At 52.2% G+C, this 22,174-nt stretch overlaps 7 protein-coding genes across 7 annotated transcripts; 3 read left to right on the forward strand and 4 right to left on the reverse strand.

The window, feature by feature from the left end:
* Nucleotides 1–4,309: 4,309 nt before the first annotated feature.
* HER10_EVM0011072 (uncharacterized protein) lies at nucleotides 4,310–5,412 on the forward strand (the record flags this gene model as incomplete). The annotated part of the gene is made up of 2 exons (XM_035480514.1): nucleotides 4,310–5,087; nucleotides 5,156–5,412. 2 exons carry the CDS (start codon nucleotides 4,310–4,312, stop codon nucleotides 5,410–5,412), a joined length of 1,035 nt encoding a protein of 344 aa, XP_035328490.1.
* Nucleotides 5,413–5,980: 568 nt separating this feature from the next.
* HER10_EVM0006591 (uncharacterized protein) lies at nucleotides 5,981–6,801 on the reverse strand (the record flags this gene model as incomplete). The annotated part of the gene is made up of 2 exons (XM_035476173.1): nucleotides 5,981–6,482; nucleotides 6,554–6,801. The coding sequence occupies 2 exons, from the start codon at nucleotides 6,799–6,801 to the stop codon at nucleotides 5,981–5,983; spliced, it is 750 nt and encodes a 249-aa protein (XP_035328112.1).
* A 453-nt stretch (nucleotides 6,802–7,254) lies between these two features.
* Nucleotides 7,255–10,919, reverse strand: HER10_EVM0001021 (uncharacterized protein). The gene is made up of 4 exons (XM_035482846.1): nucleotides 8,376–10,919; nucleotides 8,034–8,313; nucleotides 7,882–7,985; nucleotides 7,255–7,827 (listed from the first exon to the last, which is right to left on the reverse strand). Exons 1-4 carry the CDS (start codon nucleotides 10,342–10,344, stop codon nucleotides 7,502–7,504), a joined length of 2,679 nt encoding a protein of 892 aa, XP_035327564.1. The 5' UTR covers nucleotides 10,345–10,919; the 3' UTR covers nucleotides 7,255–7,501.
* Nucleotides 10,920–12,315: 1,396 nt separating this feature from the next.
* Nucleotides 12,316–13,219, forward strand: HER10_EVM0001796 (ubiquitin family protein). The gene is made up of 2 exons (XM_035471531.1): nucleotides 12,316–12,918; nucleotides 12,984–13,219. Exons 1-2 carry the CDS (start codon nucleotides 12,679–12,681, stop codon nucleotides 13,044–13,046), a joined length of 303 nt encoding a protein of 100 aa, XP_035327634.1. The 5' UTR covers nucleotides 12,316–12,678; the 3' UTR covers nucleotides 13,047–13,219.
* Nucleotides 13,220–13,333: 114 nt separating this feature from the next.
* On the reverse strand, nucleotides 13,334–16,247 carry HER10_EVM0004473 (LIM domain-containing protein). The gene is made up of 2 exons (XM_035474116.1): nucleotides 15,780–16,247; nucleotides 13,334–15,714 (listed from the first exon to the last, which is right to left on the reverse strand). The coding sequence occupies exons 1-2, from the start codon at nucleotides 15,856–15,858 to the stop codon at nucleotides 13,409–13,411; spliced, it is 2,385 nt and encodes a 794-aa protein (XP_035327902.1). The 5' UTR covers nucleotides 15,859–16,247; the 3' UTR covers nucleotides 13,334–13,408.
* Nucleotides 16,248–17,306: 1,059 nt separating this feature from the next.
* Nucleotides 17,307–18,763, reverse strand: HER10_EVM0007793 (CHCH domain-containing protein; the record flags this gene model as incomplete). The annotated part of the gene is made up of 5 exons (XM_035477337.1): nucleotides 17,307–17,425; nucleotides 17,499–17,533; nucleotides 17,633–17,816; nucleotides 18,399–18,422; nucleotides 18,724–18,763. The coding sequence occupies 5 exons, from the start codon at nucleotides 18,761–18,763 to the stop codon at nucleotides 17,307–17,309; spliced, it is 402 nt and encodes a 133-aa protein (XP_035328207.1).
* HER10_EVM0006541 (dynamin central region) lies at nucleotides 18,717–22,108 on the forward strand. Its single transcript, XM_035476124.1, has 4 exons — nucleotides 18,717–19,276; nucleotides 19,338–19,724; nucleotides 19,796–21,418; nucleotides 21,472–22,108. The coding sequence occupies exons 1-4, from the start codon at nucleotides 19,178–19,180 to the stop codon at nucleotides 21,784–21,786; spliced, it is 2,424 nt and encodes an 807-aa protein (XP_035328106.1). The 5' UTR covers nucleotides 18,717–19,177; the 3' UTR covers nucleotides 21,787–22,108.
* Nucleotides 22,109–22,174: the final 66 nt, after the last annotated feature.

Consider the following 22,174-nt stretch of genomic DNA (forward strand, 5'->3'; position numbering starts at 1 on the left):
GTCCGGCGGTATGTGCGGCGAATTAGTGGAGGTCAAAGTGAGGAAGGGCACCTGCTGGCCTAGGGGGGGGAGTCGATGATCCCGAAGCGGCGTTTGGCACTGTGATGCAACGGCGCTGACTGGCTACGTCCTCGGAGAGGAAAGGGCCGGAGAAGGGTCGTTTAGGGGGCCTTCACTCAACCTAACTTAGGTACCTATCAATTGTGGGTATTTTACCGTGTATCTATTTCTTCACTACCACAGTATCATGGGCGTGGATGGCGGAAGCGAAAGAAAGCGGCCGAAGAAAGCACCGTAAAAGTGCGCGGACGAAGCTTCTCATCCCCACAGTCCTGAGCCTGGCAAGCCGTAAGTAAGTGAAAATCGCATTGGATGCTTTTTATCGAGTGGTTGAGTTCCATTGCTCTACGGAGCGGGTGGTGGTCACTAGGTACGTTGGTGAGTATACCTACTGTGAGTGTGGCCTTGAGGTTCCTTCTTTCTTTCTCTCTTTTTTTTTCTTTCTTCCCGTTTCTTGTTCCTTGAATCAGCAATTGGGTCTTGGTCTTAACTCTATCCGTAAAATGGCTCTTCATCCATTTCGCCATCAGGTATCCGTATGGAGTACTGATACAGAGGCCAGGTACGGGGGAATAAGGTACTCCAACCATTTGACTCGAGCGGCAACTGCAATTGCGACTAATCAGGTGTTTTCATCGGCGAGATACCTTACCTAGGTGCGTATGTACAAATTCAGATCAGATTAGTACCTGATTGTCCATTTGTTGTTGGTATCTTCTTATTTCGTGGTTCAACATCCGACTTCCATTCCTCGGCTGTTTTACGGACTCTATGGCGCTTCCCCGTCTCCATTTCCTATCCAGTGCCATTGTCGAGACTCCAGAGTCAAATGTCGATCCTGGGGCCCGGGGAATGAGGGTGAGCCCGCCCGATGCCGCTCCAACTTCTTCGCCGTGTACCATGCTTTTGCCATCAACTACACGCGATGAAGCAGCTTGGTCGGTTGGCTGTACGGAGTAGACACTGCGTAGGGGCACTTCTCGGCCATTGTCCCGCGTTCAGTGCGCGATGGCCCATGGCTACCTTTGGTTCAGCGGGCGCAGCGGGCGCAAAGAAGTATCCTTAGACAGTATGCACCGATGAAGTACCGGCCACATTCGTGCAAACGATCCAGGAGAGAAGCCCGGCATAGGTCGAGACGGAGCTCCTGCGGCTAGATGCTCTCGCTCTGTTTCCATTGGCTCATTCGTGTTGCAAAGCCCGATTCGATGCTATCACGGATAGATGCTTCACCTGTCCAAAGGTACTGCTGATGGATCATGGTCTCAGCCGCCCTAGAGCTACTTGGACCGACTTCGATGATCCAGGACCGATTACCAAATAGGCCCGAGACAGTGCCATACCTGACGCTTCAACGGAGACAAGTCTATCCGTCGGCACTACTCCGTGGGTAGACCAGACAGTGGCAGTCTGGAAACATTTCTCTATCGGCGGATCTATCAATCGCATGGCGTGCTAGAAAGCAGTGTGAACCAGACGATGTTCATGTTGAGCATGCTGGTACTGACATCTACCTATTCATCAATCATGTCTCAAGTTTAATTTCATTCTCGCAGTATTAAAATTTGCAGCCGGCAGGAATGAGAAGGCCAGTGGGCTGCGGGCATCGCCGACACTACCGATCTAGGCTCATTGATTTTCTCGCCTTCGCCATTTACACACGGGTGGCTTGGCTTCGCGGGGCGCCACAAAGCAAGCAGTGAATCACATCGGGGTACGGACCATGGACCGCCCACAGAAACTCGCCATGCGAATGATTTGGTCCAGGTAAGAAAGGTGTCGAAGGCACAAAGCCTATCCAAGCACCCAAGGAATCTTGCAATTGTACGTCGTGAGCGCACCTTTTGCATGACTTGAGGTTTTGCCCCTGCTCACATTCCTCTCTCGAGGGCTGAGTATCCTGAAAGCATGTACACATGGAAGAGCAAGAAGATAAAGAAGAAAAAAAAAAACTCAATAGTGTTCCACACTGCAACTATAATTGCATACTGCGTAGTTTCTGGCACCTCATCGCCGTGCACCCCTCGACCCTCGTGAGCTTAGTGTACTTCGTACGAAGCCGACATCTACCAGTGCCAACTTGAGCATGGCCCATGGGGTCAAATGGAACATGGTAGGTAGATTGGACCGAAGTGACCGAAGTTGAAGCGATGGAACCGACACAAGTTGGCTAGGCGCTGTCTCGGACGGACAAGCTGCCTTCGATGCAGCGGGGGGGATAGGTACAGTGGGGTGTACAGATACCGGGGAAGTAAAGTAAACCGTAAATGCTACATACGGTGCCGCGGTATCAGTTTGACGTCTCGTCAGGCTCGGCCCAATCATGAGCGCTGTAAGTCACTTAAGTGTGAGCACTGAGGTACGCACCTCGATGCCATTGGTGGTGCAAGCTGATAGTTACGGAGGTAGGTACTTGTAAAGGTAAGTACCGTCAGAAAATCCAGATGGCGTGGTGGAGCGGCCCTCGGGCCTACCGCGGTCTTTTTGTTCTCTTAGGCTCTTAGTCTTCGGCCTTGCCTCCCCTCCGCATTCGTCACAGCCGATACCTATCTCCCCCCCAGAGGCCCCAACCTTTCACGTCGTTTTCCGGCCGCATGGCCGCCGTTGGTGGATTGCTTTACCTTTACTACGTAAGTACCGTTATCCGTGACCCGCTCCGCTCTACCTACTTCCCTTGCGTGTGTGTGAGAGAGAGAGAGAGTGTGTGGCTGCCTTAGCGAGTAACGTTTTACCGGCTCCATGCCATACTCCGTCCTGGAGCACCAAGGACGTTCTAGCACTTTATAACGTTCTTCCGGTTGGTCATCAGGTCACTAGCGCTACGGAATACTGGATTAGGAAGGCACCTCGACTTTTGGCACTGCATTATCCGTATATTACCCTACAGATACGGGACTGTATCCGTAGGTCTACTTACGTTTATGAGTCTTGTCTCTATGTTCCCGAGCCAATCTTAAGGGTAAGAACTTCCGATCCGCACCTCTTTGTGTAAGCCTCGTAGAAATTGAGCGACCTAACCCGCATGCCCGGTGGCGCGCCATCATCGCTTGCGTCTGCCTTTGAGATGAAGACCTGTATCCCGTCATGTTAGTCGACCATGAAGCCATATTTCTTGGCCAGGCCAGCCCCCCAGAATATGTACACTAGCGGGCAATGGCATCGACATCGGCCGAGAATGCCCCGTGGATATGTGGGATTCTCCCCGCCCGTGGTCACAGGTCGCAACTCCCCCCTCTCAAACTTCTCCAGCTTTATCGAAAAATTTACACAATGTTTGCACCTCCAGGACCCATTCCCTCCATATTACTCCGCGTTTCCTCCGCTCTTTGAGCTGCTCCAGAGCCCAGGGTCAGGAGTCAGGACAAACTACTACGTAGCGGGTTTGTATCACACTTTGACAACCACACGCGACACTGCCATACGGCCCTGAAGGCCAACCGTCCCACTCGAGTGGCAATACATATTGTTCGCTTTCATAACTGATGTGGGAGACAGAGGCCCTTTCTTAATTTTCTATCCCCCCGTACCTCTCTTGTTCACTATTACCTTGACAATCGAAGTGATCTTGGAATGCCGCGATACGCCCGAATGCCCTAGGCACGTATACGGCCCTGCTTCAACGTTGATTCGCGATTCGTTTCCCGCCATATCACCTACACTGTAGTTGAAGGCGGCTCGATTGTATAACCGGGAATTAAGTGATGCTCTATGCATGTGTATCTTCACAAGTAATAAAAAATTCCTCTTTCGCGCGCGTGGCGTCAATCTCCTCAGCCACAACGGCCCGGACCTGATTGGATTCCATCCATCTCTGTCTCCGTCTCCGCATCCCACTCATCGCCAAGTCTGGGTACTTCCTCCTTTAAGCTCATCTTAGTCATTGGTTGGTGCCGATTTATCTTCACCAGTGCGAAATACCTCATTCTTCTCTTTCGTCTCGAACCATTTGTCTTTGCCGGAGACCAGACTTCATTGTCGGTGAACCACCTAGAACCCATACCACGGCTCAATCGCTGCAAAGAATTGTCACGATAGACTCGGCCGGATTGTTTGCACTGGCCGATAATACGTTCTGCTTTTCCTGTCCGGTGCTGACGGGGAGAGTACGCTATGCATGGGTAGTTTGAGTCTTTAACGCGCCTCGGTACTTGAGCAGGCCGCAAAACGCCCGGCCCCGCACCGCGTCGTGTCCGCAAAACCCACCTCACACCGGACCACAATAGGGTCAGGACCGGAAGGAGACGAAGAGATGGGAACGCCGGGTAGTTCTCGGGCTTCATCGCCACCGCGAGTGGCGTCGATTGAAGTGCAACTTCCCGGTCCAACAACAAGCACCAATCCCGATGCTGCCGCCGACACTGCGCCTTTTGCCCTTGCCCGGTTCGAGTTTGAGACAGGCAAGGGTAATGAAGGCACCAAGGTCTTAATGGTAGAATGGGATCCCTCGATATCGCCTTCTTCCTCCTCGCCGGCATCCGAACTTTCACCACCGCCAGCCAAGGCATGGGAGGTTTCTTGGGATGGCAAGACAAACCATCTTCCAGCAAGCAATGATGTCAAAGGAACGCATAAACGGGTGTACTTCCTAATTCCACCAGGTGCTAATGTTCCTCCCACCGTTTCCATTGTTCGTCCTGGCGGTACATCCCTCACCATCAAACCCCTTCCTGCTATCTTCCCGCCAAGCCTGGTTGCCAGTGAATTAGATACTGGACCACGTGGGGTTCTTCACACCATCTGGGCCAAGAAGAGACTTCGTGAACTTCAAGAAGAGATCGATGCCGAGAAGATGACAAATACCGAAAGCGTCGGCTTAGAAATGGTGCTCCAGGAGCAGCAATGGGTTATCGATCATTTTGGTATTGTTCCAAAACCCAACAACATCGTCGAAGGCCGGACGATGTTTGCCTCAGAAACTCTACTGAGTCCCATCTCTTCTCAATCCCCGACCGGTAGCCGACTGGGAGAGAAGCTGAAGGGGCTGAAGCTCACGACTTCTGCAGCAGATTTAATTGCTGGTTCGGCTGGTGAGATGACTCACAAAAGATAACCTGCGTAGCATATCAACCAAGCATAACTGACTAGAGACTCGCAGACAAGAACACGCATCTTCAGCCTGTATCTTTCTCGCCCGCCCCCAATGACATGGCCGTTCACCCCTTCTCGCACCCTGCCCGGGAGGCGACTACTGGCAACCTGTCCCTAGGAGCTTCGGCATCGTTAGACGCCATGCTCGCAGGGGGCGATCTTCACCCGAGACAGCAAGAACAGGACCAGGAGGAGGAACTTTTTGCACTCCCGATGAGCCCCCGCAGTCCTGAGATGAAGCGGAGTCCCTTCAGCTTCGCTTGAAGATAGTGATCGCTTCTGGGCCAACATCATTTCTACTCTCAACGACTTTGAGTCAGATCCTAGTCAGGGGGGTTGCGATGTCCCCTGGACGTATACCGTGTGTGTGTGCGAAACTGGAGGACGACAGCAGTAGCTGAAGGTGCTAAAGCATACATTCGTAGACGGGCTACAGAACGACACAAACAGGAGTTTCATGTTCCACGTCATAGCTATTTTCTAGCCAACTCAGCATGTATCATTCAGTTTGTAGGCTACTGCTCCTGCGTACTTCCTTTCCTTCTGGTATTCCATAGAATGTTTCTTTCAGATATCTGCTAGCTAGACGTGGTCCTTTGCATTGCGTTGTCGTTGCCGATACCGCCATCGAGAAGCAACAGTAGAAAACAGCAGAGAGAACCGCCGGCATGCCATTGATGTAGTGCTCGTGTGCTGGTTCCCGTTTTTCGATGCAGCCGAGTGGTTAGCTCCAATCCGCGAGGATCACCACCTCCTGCGATTCCCGCTGCCTCATTCCTTTCCCACCTTCACTTAGCATTCCACTGAACCAGATACTGGAATCGCATTCGTTTCATCTCCAGCCACCAACGCGACCTTCGTCCCACCGCTCCTTCCTCTCCTGACGAAGATAATAAAGCACCTTGGCGTCTCTGTACCTCTTGATCCAGTCCAACGTCTCTCTCTCCGACGCATACGCGCCATCTCCCTCTCCGTCGATGAAGCTCTCCTCCAAGACATGGCATACCGAGGCCTGCTCATGGACACCTTGCCCTAGACGTTGGTACATGGCAGCCGGTGAGAAGGGTGCTAACGCGTGGTCCATATCGGATTGCTTCTGCCGCCACTGGCGCTCGAGCGCATGTGTTGAAAGAAGCTGCGCTTGCGTCGTGGAGCGCTGGTGGGCTAGACGAGCCTCGAGTTCCACAAGCCGTGACGCGAGCTCAAGGTTCTCGGTCAAGGCCGCTTGAAGGGCCTGATGAGACGACGAGAGAGATGGGTGAATCGTACTTGGTGCATGTGCAAGGGCATTAAGCAGGTCCACGTTGGTCGCTACGTCAGCGAGGTCATGTTTTCTAATACCACCATCAGCCGGGAGAAAGACAACAAACGGCAGGTGATGCCGCTGCCATGTCCAGGAACGTACGCCTTGTCTTGCAACACCTTGGGAAGCCAATGTTCGCCCGGATCAGGCACAGACTCAGGTCGGGCTATTTCGAGCCCGGCCGGCTGAGAGACTTGGTTCAGACGGCTCCCACCTGCACTCTCCACATCAGGTCCGGTGCCGTTGCCGTTGCCGTGCCGGGGCGAGTTGAGCATAATCGGCGTGCCGATACGACTTGTGTCGTGGCTTCCCGGCTTGGGTGGGAGTACCGGTGGTGGAGGATCATGCATGATGTGGACATAAACACGCAGCCGATTAAAGACTACAACAAGATGATCCTCGTTCTCAAGGCCTAGGAAAATCTTTAGGCCAATGAATCACTTGGTCGGCTAATCAAAGTATTAGGCAAGGTATCTTCCAACTACAGAGATGTCAGCGTTCGTTGGGCGGCGTAGGTTTACAAGACGGAATGCGGCTGTGGTTCATCAGGCAGAGGGGTGGGAGGTTCACAACGTTAAGCAAGGACCTTGTCAGGTGCCCCCACAGCGGATGAATGAAACTAACCAATCAAAACTAGAATTGTGACTGGATTGTACATTTTGTATAGTTAAGCTCACATCTGCGTATTATGATATCATTTCCATAACCACATATCTGTACGGAATACTCAATTATAAGTAGGAACTCAACACAAGCATGGCCTCAAGAGGTACGAATACGCAGTTTTTTTGAACAGACTTTTCCTGTGATTCTCTTTTATTTGTGAGTCTGCAAGTCTCGATGTAATTAATCGCCTCCCTGCATTAATCAACTTGGTAGCTGAATGACCTTCGTGTGTTCGAGGCATATCACGCCCAGCCGAAGTCTTTGTGAGCGGCAAGCCAAGCGCTAGCCGAATCTCATGTAGACGTAACGCATCTCTAGTAGAGGCCTCAGATCCCCATTCCTTATTCCTAACAAACATTGCGACTCGCCAGTAGACTGCCCAATTCAGTGCTTTACGGACCAAAGATCCCGTGACCACCCCATTTCCCGTAGCTTCTTGCTACTCGAATTGGCCGCCTTTTTCTCGCCCGATGCAACGGCCAGAGCTTTGCTGCAGGCAGCAAAACACTCGACCAGTTCCTTCATTCGCTTAGCTTTGGCGAAGCACTCTGCCACATCGGAGCCCTTCTCCGCAATAGTGGCCGCCAGCTCCATACACTCCAAAAAGTTATCCCTCGTCAGCGTCGTGCCGGCGAAATGGAGCGTGCTGACGTAAGCGAGGATCGTCTCGGGAAGATATGCTTCCCGCAGCGCTTGTAAGTCTTGATCCTCTGTCACGAGCGGATTAGTTATCTGGAAGATGTGAGTTAAGTAGCACGCATTACCTTGATCACCCAGCCAGTCAACCAGTAGCGGCCGCACGTGTTCTTTGGCCGCTTTGACCTCATTGCCAACCTTCGCCCAGAAATCTCGTTTGACAGACGGGTCCCTGCAAGTGGTTAGCAAGATGTTGTAGCCAAAGATCAGGTTGACATACTCTCTTGACAGTTCCGCTAGGGAAGCGACAGTCTCCATTGTGTCCAAGGCTCTGACAAGACACTCAAGTTCGCGCAAGACCTTGGCGTCCGATACTACTTGACTTGGCGAGAGGTCCATCGCACCCGCGCCTTCGAGCTGGTTGACCCAGAATTCTCCATCTTGTGTCCACCAGAGTTCGTCTTCTGCTTGTTCAGGGAAGTCGCTTAAGCGCATGCGCAGAATGCTGTCGAATGGGACACGATTTGCGAAGCTTCTGGCGGCATTCAAATGCATGGTCTCTGTTCGATGGGGTTCCAGTTAGCTGACAGGAGTCATCTATCTTGAAAAGGCAGGGTCATACTTAGAAAGTGCTTGTAAATTGCTACGCCGAGGGAAAAGACATAGGGCCAGGCCTCGCTGACTAGAAGCAGCCATTCTACTGACCGGATCAAGCGCTCGTCGACCACGTCAATGGATTCGGGATCTTCGCCAAAGAAGTCTGTTTTGATGGAACGTCCGTACTTCAAGGACGCCGGGCCATCGTCCATGATCTGGAACTCCCGCATTGCATCGTTTTGCGCAGTATCGGAGTCCAAGGTCTGGAACAAGAACTGTGGTTGTGCCTTGACGAATTCCACCACGTCCAGTCCTGCTTTGTGAATGAAGGTGAGCTGCTCTTGACGAGCTTCGCTATCGGTGATGGGAAGTAGGTTTGTGCTTAACACTTGGAAGGCTCTCGATGGGTGAAGCCTGGAGCAATACAGTGGTATCAACTCCTCCAAGCCTGCTAGTCGGAGCAAGCTAATGTACTGCGTAATCGTGTTCTCTTGCAATTCACGACGATCATGATCTGAGCTCATTGTTACGGTGTTTGTTTTCAGAGTGCCGAGTTTGTCAAGCGTATCGAAGATGATGAGTGCATGGACAGCAATTCGCAGGCCATCGGGACTTGTGATGTCGGCGAACTTTTCCGTCACTACGTCGACGTTGCGACAGTTGTGATCGGGCATGAGCGCAGATGCCTCCTTGGAATTCGCTTTCTGTGTGATGGCCACACCCTGCTCGTAGAAATGTCGCTGGAGGTCTTTGGAGATAATGGCGGCTTGTAGTGCCTTGATAGGCTCCAGAGCTTCCTTGCTTGTGTGCGGGCTTGTCTCAAGGTTGCGGATCAGGCGTTGCTCCAACGTGGCGGCATCGCCATGGAACTGAACTGCGTCAAAAGCAGCGAATGATGAGCGGATGCTTGCCGATGCTTCCGGAGAACATTGGCTGAGTAGGAAAGTGTCGAACTGCGTGCGAACCAGAGCGTTGTAGTGCATGAACATAAAGTCGTCCCAAGTCTGGCATACTCTTTGCACGCTGGGGATGTCTCCGGACAACACCCCATATACTGCTCTCTCGATATCATCGGTCCCTCCTTGGCGAGCAAGAGCAAAACACATGCGTCTCCAAAGAGTAAGCGCTGAAGGGTCGTCGACAAGCGTGGTCTCGCCATGGTCACTTGCAAGAGGTAAGGCGGACATGGATACAGCCCTCCAGACCTCTGTCCTCTCCAAGCACCACTCCCGCGTAGTCTCCAAAGCACAGCCCCTTCGAAGCAGTTGGAAGCAGCCTACCCAGATAGCCCTCTCAAAGTACTCATCCTGTGGCTCCAACTTGCGACCCTGTCTGATCACAGAGTCTGGGTCTAGCTCGGCAACAAGTGGCGCCTTGTCTGAGTTGACTAGAGAGCGTGCGACCTCCGGAAAATGCACATCAAGCGGGCGTGAAGAACCAATCACACTCTTCTGCAACTTGATGGCAGACCTTGTGTGTATCCAACCGTGAGCGATGATGTCTCCTCTGTCAGCGTTTTGCTGGAGCTCTCGTACGAGGTCGTCGATGTCGGGGCCAGCTCTCGCGCCTTGTTGTAACCATTCGAGAATGGTCTTCCTCTCTGTGGCCATCTGGTCGCTCGCAAGGAATGCCCTCCACAAATCTTCTCCATTGTACGTAGCTTCCTGGTTCGTCGAGGATCGAACAGAATATCTCAGCGGGATAAGGCGACGAACGAGATCCCATGTCTGTCTTTCCTGCTCCCATACTCGAATCTCTTCTGAATCTGCCGCAGCCTCTGCCTCTTCTTCATCGTCCAGGTCCATCTCATTATCGCCAATTGAGCCCTGACGGCGTGGCTTGCGCAGCTGCGACAGCTTTTCGACGGCATAATCGTGGTATGCGTCTACGAGTCCCAAGACCCTTGCGCGTTTGTCCTCATCGGTGCCTTGGTTCGCCAGGCAATCGTCCAGAATGTTCGCGAACACCTCAACTTCGGGCCCGATTCCGTCCATTTTCGGGAATGCAATCGTTGTCGAAGGAAACGAGATCTAGGAAAATACAGATCGGAAGTTTGCGCACAAGGAACAGAAGGTATCCGGTCGCCTCGTTAACTTCAATGTGGAATGATCGATCTTTGGTCGTCGGCAAGGTTGCGCATGGGACCAGGGTAAATATGGAGTCCCGATGCGATCCTAGTGGGTGGTGATTAGCCAAAACAGGACTTGCGAACAAAGTGAGACTATGCAGTGACTCGTCTGCTTACAATCTGTCAATGATTGTGGGCGTCTGTGTTTCTAGGCCGGGGAGATATCAAGTCATGGATGCTGCGGTGTGAATGACTTTGCAAGGTGCTTTGCAGCGCCAAAGATGTAACTAGTTGCAACCTAAGAAGCTCTTGCGCGCAGAAACTTTCCCAGGCCCTCGACAAGATTGAAGGAATTCCCACGTAGCGACTCTGAGGATAGAGGAAATAGGAAATAGGCTGGAGGAACAGACTCGAATAGTGGGATTGGGATAGTTGATCAGACCTCCCACCCTACCGGGAAAAAAAATCATGAAAACAAACCAGCTGGCAGCTCAATGAGGCGTCTAAGGTAAGGTACCTCACCTTGCGGCGCCGGGAGCGACAGACGTCCCAGGCGAAAGGCAGGCTACCTTAGCGCCTAGCTGGCCCGTGCACACAGTACCTAGATGCGCGCGTCGCGCCAAAACTTTAGGCAAGAGTGAACACTGTGTGCATACTCTAGATCTATGCCTTGAACAGATCAGAAATCGACTGTGTAAATATACGTAAAAACACAGTATGGACCCGCTTTAGCAGCCTTTATCAACACACACAGTTGGAAATTTTCTTTGAAGTTTCTCTCTCTTTCCTTCTTCAATGTCAAGGCTTTTGTATTAGAGTCTCGGAATAAGCACTCAATGCTTGTTCAGATCCTACGGGGTCTCTCAGCGCGCTCAACGAATGCCTAGAAGAATTCTCTCTTTCTTAAATGTTGCCAGATTTCTCTACTCGGGTTAACGTATATCTATGGAAGAGTGTACATTTCAGCATCCCAATAGCTACTTCTGGGAAGCGGCCTCGCGCGACTCCTCACGTATTCTCGACAGTTTCAGTCGAAGCAGATCTGGCTTGGGGCAGCTCGCCGACGTAGCGCTGTCTCCTTTTGACTGGTAAAAAGCCTCGCAGCATTCGTACAAGGCCAAAATCACCGACTGGCACTTCTCCTCCTTGTACCCGTTTTTTGTTAAGCAATCTGCGAGCCCAAGTTAGCTATGATAATGCCGACTCAGCCTCACACCTGGTATTTGAATCGTAACGAAGCCATGGAGAAGTGCATGATGAAGACCTACCCTGAATAGCGCACTGCGCGGAACTAGGTCAGCGCCGGGTCTGTTAAGTTGATTCATGGGTTGGATGATGGGCTTACAGCACGAGGCTGGCACGGCGGATTCGCCTTCAGGTCCTCATTCTGGCCCTTGCATTGGATTGTCAGCAGCTACATCGTAACACGGCGCGGTGTCGGAGAGTCTACCATGACGATCGGTAACGGCAGCGTTGCTCAAGGCCAAACGTCGAAGTTGCGAGCGGTCCTGGTGGACAATGAATATGTTAGCAAAGAGCCAGCTATAGGCATTGAGGCTCAACCTCGTGATTGTTTCTTGAACATGCTTATTAATGATAGAGCACCTAAATCATGCAACAACGGGAGACTAGAAAGGTGTGCTCAAATACCTACGTGTACGTGTTCCACGAAATTTTGGGAAGGGGCAAATATTCAGATGGAAAGTAAGGTAAGGTACCTAAATCGAGGTGGTGGTGTAGGTAGGAAAGAAGGTATCTGGCTTACATTCCACTATCACCTTGAGGCTTAGGCAGGCGACATCTGGGGTGGGAAGGTGTTCTACCTAAGGTAAGCCTTAGAAAATCTAGGCTCCACTTTGTCCAATCAACCGCCTTCCATCCCACTTCCACCCAATGTCTCTGCCGACCTCTGTAGGTACCTAGAGCGCCTGTCTTTCGGACTCAGATGCGCCTCCCACTACCGCTCCCCACCTTCCGCCTTTCGTCAACTCTACAAGTCACCTTCTGCACAACATCGCGTGCTTCTTTTCCCGCGCTCTTCACAAGCCCAACTCTTGAAGTTCTACAGCCACACGCGTGCGATCTCTCACACTATCGCGAATACGCCCTGCAGCGCAAAGTAGGTGGACACCAACCCGTCAGCATTCCATCCATGCTTCGACCTCTATCAATCCACTTCCGTTGACCCCTCCAAGGTCCAAACGACCCACGACAGTCTTGTGCCGTTGCTGACTTTCACCTTGTCAGCGATAGTCACGAAATGTCTGGCGAACACGAGAACGGAAGCCCGTCTGCTGGCGGTCAAGATGCCCCGCCCGCCGTCGAGCACCTGAACATCAAGGTTACCGACAACAACAATGAGGTCTTCTTCAAGATCAAGCGCTCTACCAAGCTGGACAAGCTTATGACGGCCTTCTGCGAGAGACAAGGCAAGGCTATGAACTCTGTCCGATTCCTCTTCGAGGGTCAGCGTGTTCAACCCACGGATACCCCAGACACGGTAAGCGTTGGCGACGCGGCTGCCTCCGACATTGTATGCAATACTAATGCGAGTGGCACTATCAGCTCGAGATGGCAGATGGAGACACTCTCGAGGTGCACCAGGAGCAGGTCGGCGGTTCCTTGTAGTCAAATGGAGGCAAGAATAACGGGAAAATACATGGTGGGAGTAGTCGAAGGAGCGATGGATTTCTTGCTTCTTGAGAAGGCCTCGGCTGTCGCAAATGGCGTACATGGATGCAACGGATTCTCCTAATAGGGCCATATGAAGACAGTCAATGACGATTATGACTTTTACCACATTATTTTGTTCACCTTTTCCCCTTTAAGTACCTTGTCCAGTCAAACGCTATGCTATTGCTCAAGCTTAAAACAACACCGAATGCCAATCGACAACAAAAGCGCAAACGCTTGCCCTATTCCTTGACTCTAACTCCTATCCTAGACAACTCAAAATAACGCCCAATTCTACATTCTGCTCGTTTACATCGTTATGCCTTAAGTTCTATCATGCGGCATCCTGTGCATAGCACCATCACCCTGTCACCAACCTCTTTAGGAAAAATTTGGCCGTCGTCGAAACCGCCCTGGCAAGAAGCGCAGCGGAAACACTCGTCATGCCACTCACCGCCCAGCGCCCGAATGTATTGTCCGATGACAGCAGTCTTGCACTTCTTGCACTTGGGCGCCCTTCTCTCCGTCCTCTTTGTCTGACAGTTGACACACCACGCATACCCGTCCTTTTCGATATGAGTCATGCCTTTCTCGAATGGATCGCCGCATTCCGCGCAAAAGAAGTGCCCGTAATGCCAATGCTCTCCCAGAGCGACAACGTGCTCCCCGAGAATGGGTGTCTTGCAGTGTTTGCATCTCGGTGCGTAAAGTTCGTGCCAATCAAGATGACAGAAGAAACGTAGGCGCTCGTCGCCGTCTTCGGCCATGGTCTTGCCTGGCGTTTCTTCCAACACCTCGCCATCGGCGCGACGTTGAATTCTGTCAAGGCGCTCTTGGCGGTGAGCTTCTGGCTCTGGACTAATCTCCAAGGCTTCCAGACCAGTACCACAAGCAAAGCAGCTGAAGCACTGGGGATGGAAGCGCTCTGAGGATCCGCCCAGAGCGACGAATCTACCTTCAATTGGGAATGCGCATTCGTGACACAAAGCGGTTGAGTGTTTGCTGGTGGCAGGAGCTGGTGACCAGTGACGTTGCGGGCGCCGGAAAGGGTGGCCTCTGGATGCTGTCTTGGGGTCAGGCAAGGGCCGCGGCTTCGGATTCGAAGATTCATCGTCGTCGGGGGTAACTATGAAAGGAACACCAGGATTAGAACCAGGTGGCTCATCCGTCCCGTCAATATTTATGACCGGAACGATCGGGTTGCTGCGTGCTCTGTCCGACGGAGGCTCCTCCGACGCCACCACGATAGAAGGAATTTCCATCGGCTGGCTGTTTTGGCTCGCGGCTCCTGGCCTAGCATCAGTTCTCTCGTCTGGAGCCTTCCACTTCGAGTCGAAGCTTACAATCGGCCGACCAGGGCGATCACTGACAGCCGTGGGCGTAGGCAACTTCGCGCTGCGGTCCTTCAACTTCATACTTGTGGCCCCTCGGATATCTTCACTGCGTATCTCCATGCCGTTCTTCTTGGGGATCTGGTCGTCCACCACAGGCTTCGGAACCGAAGTGTTGGTGGTGTACTGTGGGTTGCGCGACTGAGACGGTGGGTTCCGTTGAATCTCGACATTGCACCTGGGTTTCCAGGGTCCAACGCGGTCCGCCTGTGAGTTTGTAGCAAATCGGACTTGATTCTGGGGGTTCTCTGGTTTGTCCACCAGAGGTAAGTCTGCTGCCGACGCTGGCTTCGTCTTGGCCTTGTCTTCCCGGGCATTGGCTTCTGGCTCTTCCCAAATCTGATCACCGGAAAAAGGCCTTTGAACTTCGCCGCTGATGTTCCGCTTCATACTGCTGCGACGCTGCCCTGAGCCCCTGGGTTTCGGAAGGGGTCGGGCACCGGTTGGCCCTGAAGTTCCCAAGTCTATCGAAGGCCGCTCGGGACTCTGACTCTCCTCCCCAACGCTATTCCGTGACAAAGCCAGGGAAGGTCGACTTCGCCGAGAGTGACCATCGCTGTCGGTAGAGCTGCCAGAAACTGACCTGGACTTGTCCCTAGCGAGGCCGGATGGATGGGCGCCGTCGGCATGTTTGCCCACGCTTGCGGTGCGAGCATGAGCATAACTGTTCTTTCTGAGGTGAGGCTTGTACCGATACGGGGCGTCCTTGTCAGGAGGGCGAACTCCATTCTGATGCCGCCAGACCAATTCTGAGGCCTCGTCGAGTGCAGCATTATAGATACGTGTTTCGTCGTCTGGCGTCTCCGCGGCTTCATTCTCGACGGGTTGTTCGCCGTTCTTAATGGACATGTCTTCCATGGCATGTCGAAGTGACACGGCCTCTTCCTTTTCCATCCATCGCTGTCCTCTTTCCATGTAGGTGGCAGTCGGCACCACCTGAGAAGGCTTCAGAGGTGATGTTGGGCGGTAAGGTTGATACTCCCGTCCTTGGGTGCTCGGAATGGAATGACGGGATGATACACTGGCGTTTACAGAAGGGGGGTGCGGTTGCGATGGTAGGTTGATAGAACCTGGAGTGGAGAGTGCAGGACTTTCGCTTCGAGGAAGGGGCTCGGAAACGCTATGTTCGATTGAAGGGCGTTTTGATCTGATACTTGAAGAGGAAGGCGGCAGAGGCCTTGCTCCGCCGGGGCGGGCGACTCTGTTGGATCGGAGGTTTGCCAAGTAGGCAGCTAAGAAGTTGGGATTAGCTATCACGACAGCCAGGAAGAGAGAAGCACACAGAAGCATTTCTCACCGAATTGTTCGTTATTCATGTAGCTTGGCGATGGAGGAGTCACCTTTCTCGTCTTCTCAGTGCTCTTTCTGCGATGCATGATGGAGAGCTGGCGTGCGGCGAGCACGTCGTCGATCAAGCAGTGGAGACAGGGAATGGTGGTGGCGGTGGGCAGTAGGTAGTGGGAACAGGGTGAAGATTGATGCGGTGCCTGGGGAACATGCGGTGAAGGTTAAGTGGATTCGCTTGGCTATGGATGTATAGATGACGATGATGCATCTACTTATGAATGAAAGGGCAAGACTGAGTCTCTTAGTGACACTCTGAGGGAGGGGTTTTCCGATTGATGGCGATGAAGTTATACTTGAGCCATCCAGTCGTAGCTAAGGTAAGGGAAGGTATTTGGCGTGGGATGTTGTCAGGGCAACGATGACTCTCCCTTCTGCGACAACGAAACATCGAGGCCGACGGGGTTGGGTGAGCTTAAGTTGACCTGCCCGGCTACACTACCTAGGTACGCAGGGGGCTCTGTGCCGTCGTCGGGGACACACCCGGTACTTGAGAGAGTCACCTCAGTGCAGTGTGACCTGATGCCCTTCCAGGTTAGCCCCTCGCGCCGTGCATGTTCCCAGCACTTCTCAGGGAGACAACCACAATAACAGCTCCACAGTGGCAGACGCCTTCAAATGATGGCTAATGCCCGTGATCTTGCGTCGACTTCTTTGAAAGGAACCACTTTCCCTCTGTTAAGTGCCCCGATTTGTGAGCATCTTTTCCATGCTGAAGGTACGTTATGTCTCATGTTTTGTATACCACATAGCCCTCAGGTGGCTGTATACGCCAATGTGCCCCATCACTATCAGATAGCTGCATACCTACCTACCTTACTCCATACATATCTGAGAATTGAGATTTTGGGCAATTCAGCATGTCCTGACCAATTTGCCCCAAAAGCAAGCGCGTCGGTCTGGGTCAAAAGTAACAAAAGTAACTTAAGTAAGTAGTGCCTAAGACCAAAGTAAGTAATAGTGCAGCCACTGTAAACAAATATGCCGTCCCTTGCCTGGGGCTGTACCATGCACAGGGCGACGCCCCCAGCGCGATGCTACTGGGTCCGTTGTTAGAGTGCATGACTTTCTTTGCTGCGCATAATGGCTCAAATATTGACAATTTCTTACACATCTGCGTTGTCAAGCAGCCACGTCGTCGACCACCCCCGCAAGTTCGTTGCAATGCAAACAAATGCCCCCTTGGTATGAATTCCGTGAATAATGTACATGTAGGGGAGTTATCAGCTGAAGAGCCTCCAAGGACCCGTCATATTACCATCGCAATTCGCCGGGCTTTGCGTCCTTGTCCTTGCCAGTATTTCCCTGGGCTTGAGCTTGGCTTAAAGCCAGACCGTTTGGTTCGTTTGCTGGTTTCGGTCCATTGTCGAAGCCTAGATTTCTGAACTCGTCCTTGGCCATGAGATTTCTGAGGCCAAAGTTAACAGTAGTCAGAATGTCGTCCATCGTTTCGTCCACAGTCGCATAGTGAAAAGTAGACTTACCGATCCATCCGACATGCAAGGTAGGATTTAGCAAGGTCGCGGCATTCAGCGTCGTTCACTCCTCGTACTTTCTTGATGCACTCGAGATAAGTAGCTATAACATGCTTGCATTCGCCTGATCAGGTGCGCATTAGTAGGCCAAGGACCTCAAAGACGCAATGGATTGGGGCACATATTTCGCAACTCACCGTCATGATCAAGTGGGAAACTGCCACGTTGGGGACTGAGTAACAAAACAAATGGTAGTCACACGTTAGCCTGCACCGCACCACCTTACATATTGCATTGGCTGTTGTGAAGAAGGGCCGGGTCAGGTACGAACGGAATAGGCTTGGCATTGGCTTGTCGAGAACCTGGACCACCAAGTTGACTCATGGTAAAGATGATGCGGGTGGGATTCGATAACGACAAATGATTCAACAAAGTTCTAGCTGATAGGTTGTCCTGCGAAGCTGCTGCTGTGTTGATGTGAAGAAGTTGCTGTGCCTGGATATCTATATCTGAGCCTGGGCATTGAGGGTGAGAAATCTGAGTGTCCGGAGCTCGGGTAGAATGGCGCCGCAGCTTGACTTACCTTGGCAGGTATCCAACGCTTGTATCGTCTACCTCACGTATGAGGTTCTCGATTGCCTCTTTTGCTCAAGTTGCGGAAAGGCTCACATGCGCTGGCCCTGTAGTGGAATCATTGGCTACGTAGAAGGAGGACCGACAAAAGCGTGTGGAACGATATTGGTCGATTCTGTCAGGTACCTGAGGTACCAACATCGGTACAGACAACCTAAAGTCTCCTTGGCACCCAGTGACACCCAAGAGTCTACGACGGGACGCTATGGCTTTTTCAGAGCACCTGTCACTAAGTGCCTCGAGAAAACCCCTCGCCCAAGGTAACTAACGAGCTACGCAATCTACAGTAGGTAGCTGAGGGGCGAAGGCGTACGACTAGGTACATATCTCAGAATCAAATTTCAGTAAGGTAGGTAGGTCTTCTCTTCTATCTGGTATCACTACTGGAAGATTGCGGCAGATAGAAAACTTTCGGTCCGTCCATAGCCAGTTGATGACTTTTAAACACTCGCCAGTGCGCGCACCGGTAAAACCGCGAGCTAAGGTACCTGTATACGAATCCAGGGAGGAAGAAAAGGTCAAAAAAAAGCCAAAGCCCTTTCGCGATAGAAAGGGGGGTAAAAGGCCATGGAAGATATCTCTCGCTTCATCTTCCTGGGAAAAGCCTCGTCGCAATCATTGTTTTCCTCACCCTCTGAATTAGCTTACTTTGTAATCTGCTGGCTCATACAGAGTAGGTCCTGATAGTGATGTAACCGAGCCTGAGGTGTCAGGGACTAGCGGATCCATGGATGTGTATTAGCTAATACTAGGAACCATTCTCCTCCACTGTACCAACCTAAGCATTACGTGCCTTGTCGTTTGTCGGAGCTTTCTGCGTAGGCGACATGGTGGATCGCGCATGAATTCTCGAAATTGAACGACACGCCGGAGAGCATCTACGCGCATCGGCTCAAGTAAAGCCCCCCTTCGCCCAAAAATTCCATCTCGCCTGAAGGGGCTTCGTTCTCAGTTTTGTATTTTCTTCATCTTCTGCCTCGCCCTCAACCTCCAGAGGCAGCCGACCACTCCCGACGAGCCTGCGCTTGCTCCCTTCACCTGCACTAGGTGCCCTGCCTTGTTTTGCGTCGCCCTGCGCTGCAGATTCCCCGTTCGGCCTGGCCTTTCGCCGTGTGAAGGAGCTTCCACCATTTCGCCTCCCGAAGCTCTCCTCGACATCCACGAGTGCTTCACTCCTCACCACCACCACCTCTTCCAACCCGATTTTGTGGGAGTTTCTACCTCCTAGCGTCACCCAATCACCATGGCGTCCCTCGGAGACGACCTTCTCGGCACTGTCAACAAATTGCAAGACTTGGTCTTCAATACTATTGGCAGTGACTCGCTCGATCTCCCCCAGATTGTATGTCGTCTTGTCATGGTGCATTAACTACCTAGACGCCCAATCGCTGACATTTGAGCAGGTCGTAGTTGGTTCGCAGTCAGCCGGAAAGTCCTCCGTCCTCGAAAACATTGTCGGTCGTGATTTTCTGCCCCGCGGCAGTGGCATTTGTACTCGACGACCCCTGATCCTGCAACTCATCAACGTATCCGAGGACGAGAGTGCCCTCGACCCTTCCTCCGACCCCTACAGGTCCCCCGACCTTGCCAGACGATCCGAATGGGCCGAGTTCCACCATATCCCGAACCGCCGCTTCAATGACTTTTCGGATGTAAAGCGCGAAATCGAGAACGAAACAGCACGAGTGGCGGGCAACAACAAGGGAATCAACAGACAGCCCATCAACCTTAAAATCTACTCCCCACATGTGCTCAACTTGACACTTGTTGATCTTCCCGGCCTCACAAAGGTATGCCACCATACTTGCCTTTCTCAGTGCTCAGCGTCAAACGCCTGGCATACTCTAACACAAGCTCTTAGGTTCCTATTGGCGATCAACCTACAGACATCGAAAAGCAGACGCGGAACCTGATCTCCGAGTACATTGCCAAGCCGAACAGTATCGTCCTTGCCGTATCTCCTGCCAATGTTGATATTGTGAACTCGGAGGCTCTTAAACTCGCACGACATGTCGACCCTCTTGGTAGGAGGACGATTGGCGTGCTTACCAAGGTGGATCTCATGGATCATGGTACGAACGCGTTGGATATCCTATCTGGCCGCGTGTACCCTTTGAAACTTGGGTTCATCGGTGTTGTCAACCGCTCTCAACAGGACATTCAGGGCGCCAAGCCCATGGAGGAGGCTCTCAAGGCCGAGTCTGAGTTCTTCAGACACCACCCCGCCTACCGGAACATTGCTAGTCGATGCGGCACTCAATATCTGGCCAAGACGCTGAATACAACTCTGATGGCTCACATTCGCGAGCGCATGCCGGATATCAAAGCTCGCCTCAACACTCTCATGGGGCAGACCCAACAGGAACTGGCAAGCTATGGCGATATGCACTTTAGCGGCAAGGAGCACCGTGGATCCCTCATCTTGCAGCAAATGACACGCTTTGCCACGTCATTCATCTCATCCATTGACGGTACGTCGACTGAAATATCGACTAAGGAGCTTTGCGGCGGCGCTCGTATCTACTACATCTTCAACTCCGTCTTTGGCATGTCGCTAGAATCCATCGACCCAACTTCAAATCTTTCGGCCCTTGATATTAGAACAGCCATTCGCAATTCCACCGGTCCCCGTCCCAGTCTTTTCGTACCCGAAATGGCCTTTGACCTTCTCGTCAAGCCTCAGATCAAGCTTCTCGAGATTCCTAGTCAGCGATGTGTAGAGCTTGTTTACGAGGAGCTCATCAAGATTTGTCACACCTGCGGCTCAACTGAGCTGTCTCGATACCCAAGACTGCAAGCTAAGCTGATTGAGGTCGTGTCAGACTTGCTGCGAGAACGCTTAGGGCCGACCTCCGGTTATGTCGAGTCTTTGATTTCGATCCAAAGAGCGTACATCAACACTAACCATCCCAACTTCCTGGGTGCCGCCGCTGCCATGAGTCACGTTGTCAGCAATAAACAGGAGAGGGAGCGAAAGCGTTTGATTCAGGAAGAACGGGAAAGACGGGAGAAGAGGCGTCTCAAGGAGTTGGGCGCCAATGGCACCGAAGGCCCCGAGGGCGAGGAGGAAGAGCCGGCCATCATCGAAAAGGCCGAATCGAATTCTCTTCGGAAGCAGGCAACTAAGGGCGCGCGCAGCTTGTCACCTAGCGTACGGGAAAATGGCACCACCGGTCTGAATGCGGCACTCAACGGAGCAAGGTCAGCTTCTCCGTCAAGATTCAATGATAAGGGCCTGGGCGGCGCGCGCGACTCTTTCTTGACCTACTTCTTCGGCAAGGACGGTGCTTCTGCGATTGGAGCAGCATCATCGCCCAACTCCTCCATCGCTCGGCACGTTAGCCAGAGCTCTGAGCCCACATTTTCACAGAGCATCCGGCGAGCTGAAGACAAAGTGGCTTTACGTGCTCCAGCACAAGCTTCGTCCCGGGACGAGCTGGAATTCGGCAAGCCTCAGCAATCCATAGATTACGGCTCCCTCTTCGTAGGTTTCTCTCTTCCTTATCTCTCATTAATGAGTATTAATTCAATCTCCAGGGTACGGCTAGTGGCGAGCCAGCCATGACAGAACGGGAAGCCATGGAGACAGAGCTTATCCGAGCACTTATCTCTTCCTACTTCAACATCGTGCGCGAGTCGATTGCGGATCAAGTTCCCAAGGCTGTCATGCACCTGTTGGTGAACCACTGCAAGGATGTAGTTCAGAACCGACTTGTCAGCGAGCTTTACAAGGAGGCGCTTTTTGAGGAGCTTCTGTACGAAGACGACGGTGTCAAGAAGGAGCGTGAGAAGTGCGAGAAGCTGCTCCAGACGTACAGGGAGGCGGCCAAGATCATCGGTGAAGTGTTATAGATACGTGTTGGAAAAGGAGAAACAGATATTGGCGAAACTGGCGCCACATGTTTGCATTAACGCCCTCTCTATCTCTCTGTAACTCTCTGCCTCTCCCTATCTCCTTTTCTCTTTCTTTATTCCCCACTTCCTACCTCTGTGTGTGTCGCGCAAACGGATATACACTCTCGGGTTTGTCAGGCGGATAAAAGGCGAGGTCTACGTCAGGGGGGCGTTTCCGATGGAAAAGGCTCATGGATGTCTGAGAAACGATGCCATGATCGTTGTGCTGTACCTCATCTCAGTCTGCGGGGTGCCTATCATGTACCTTGTTGTGTCGAAGAAGTGTGTAATAGAAGATCCTCAACTTCAATAAAGTCAGACTAATATTCAGCTATGGGTATGTTGC

The sequence above is a fragment of the Colletotrichum scovillei genome (assembly GCF_011075155.1).
Source record: "Colletotrichum scovillei strain TJNH1 chromosome Unknown Contig00010, whole genome shotgun sequence".
Classification (NCBI taxonomy): domain Eukaryota; kingdom Fungi; phylum Ascomycota; class Sordariomycetes; order Glomerellales; family Glomerellaceae; genus Colletotrichum; species Colletotrichum scovillei.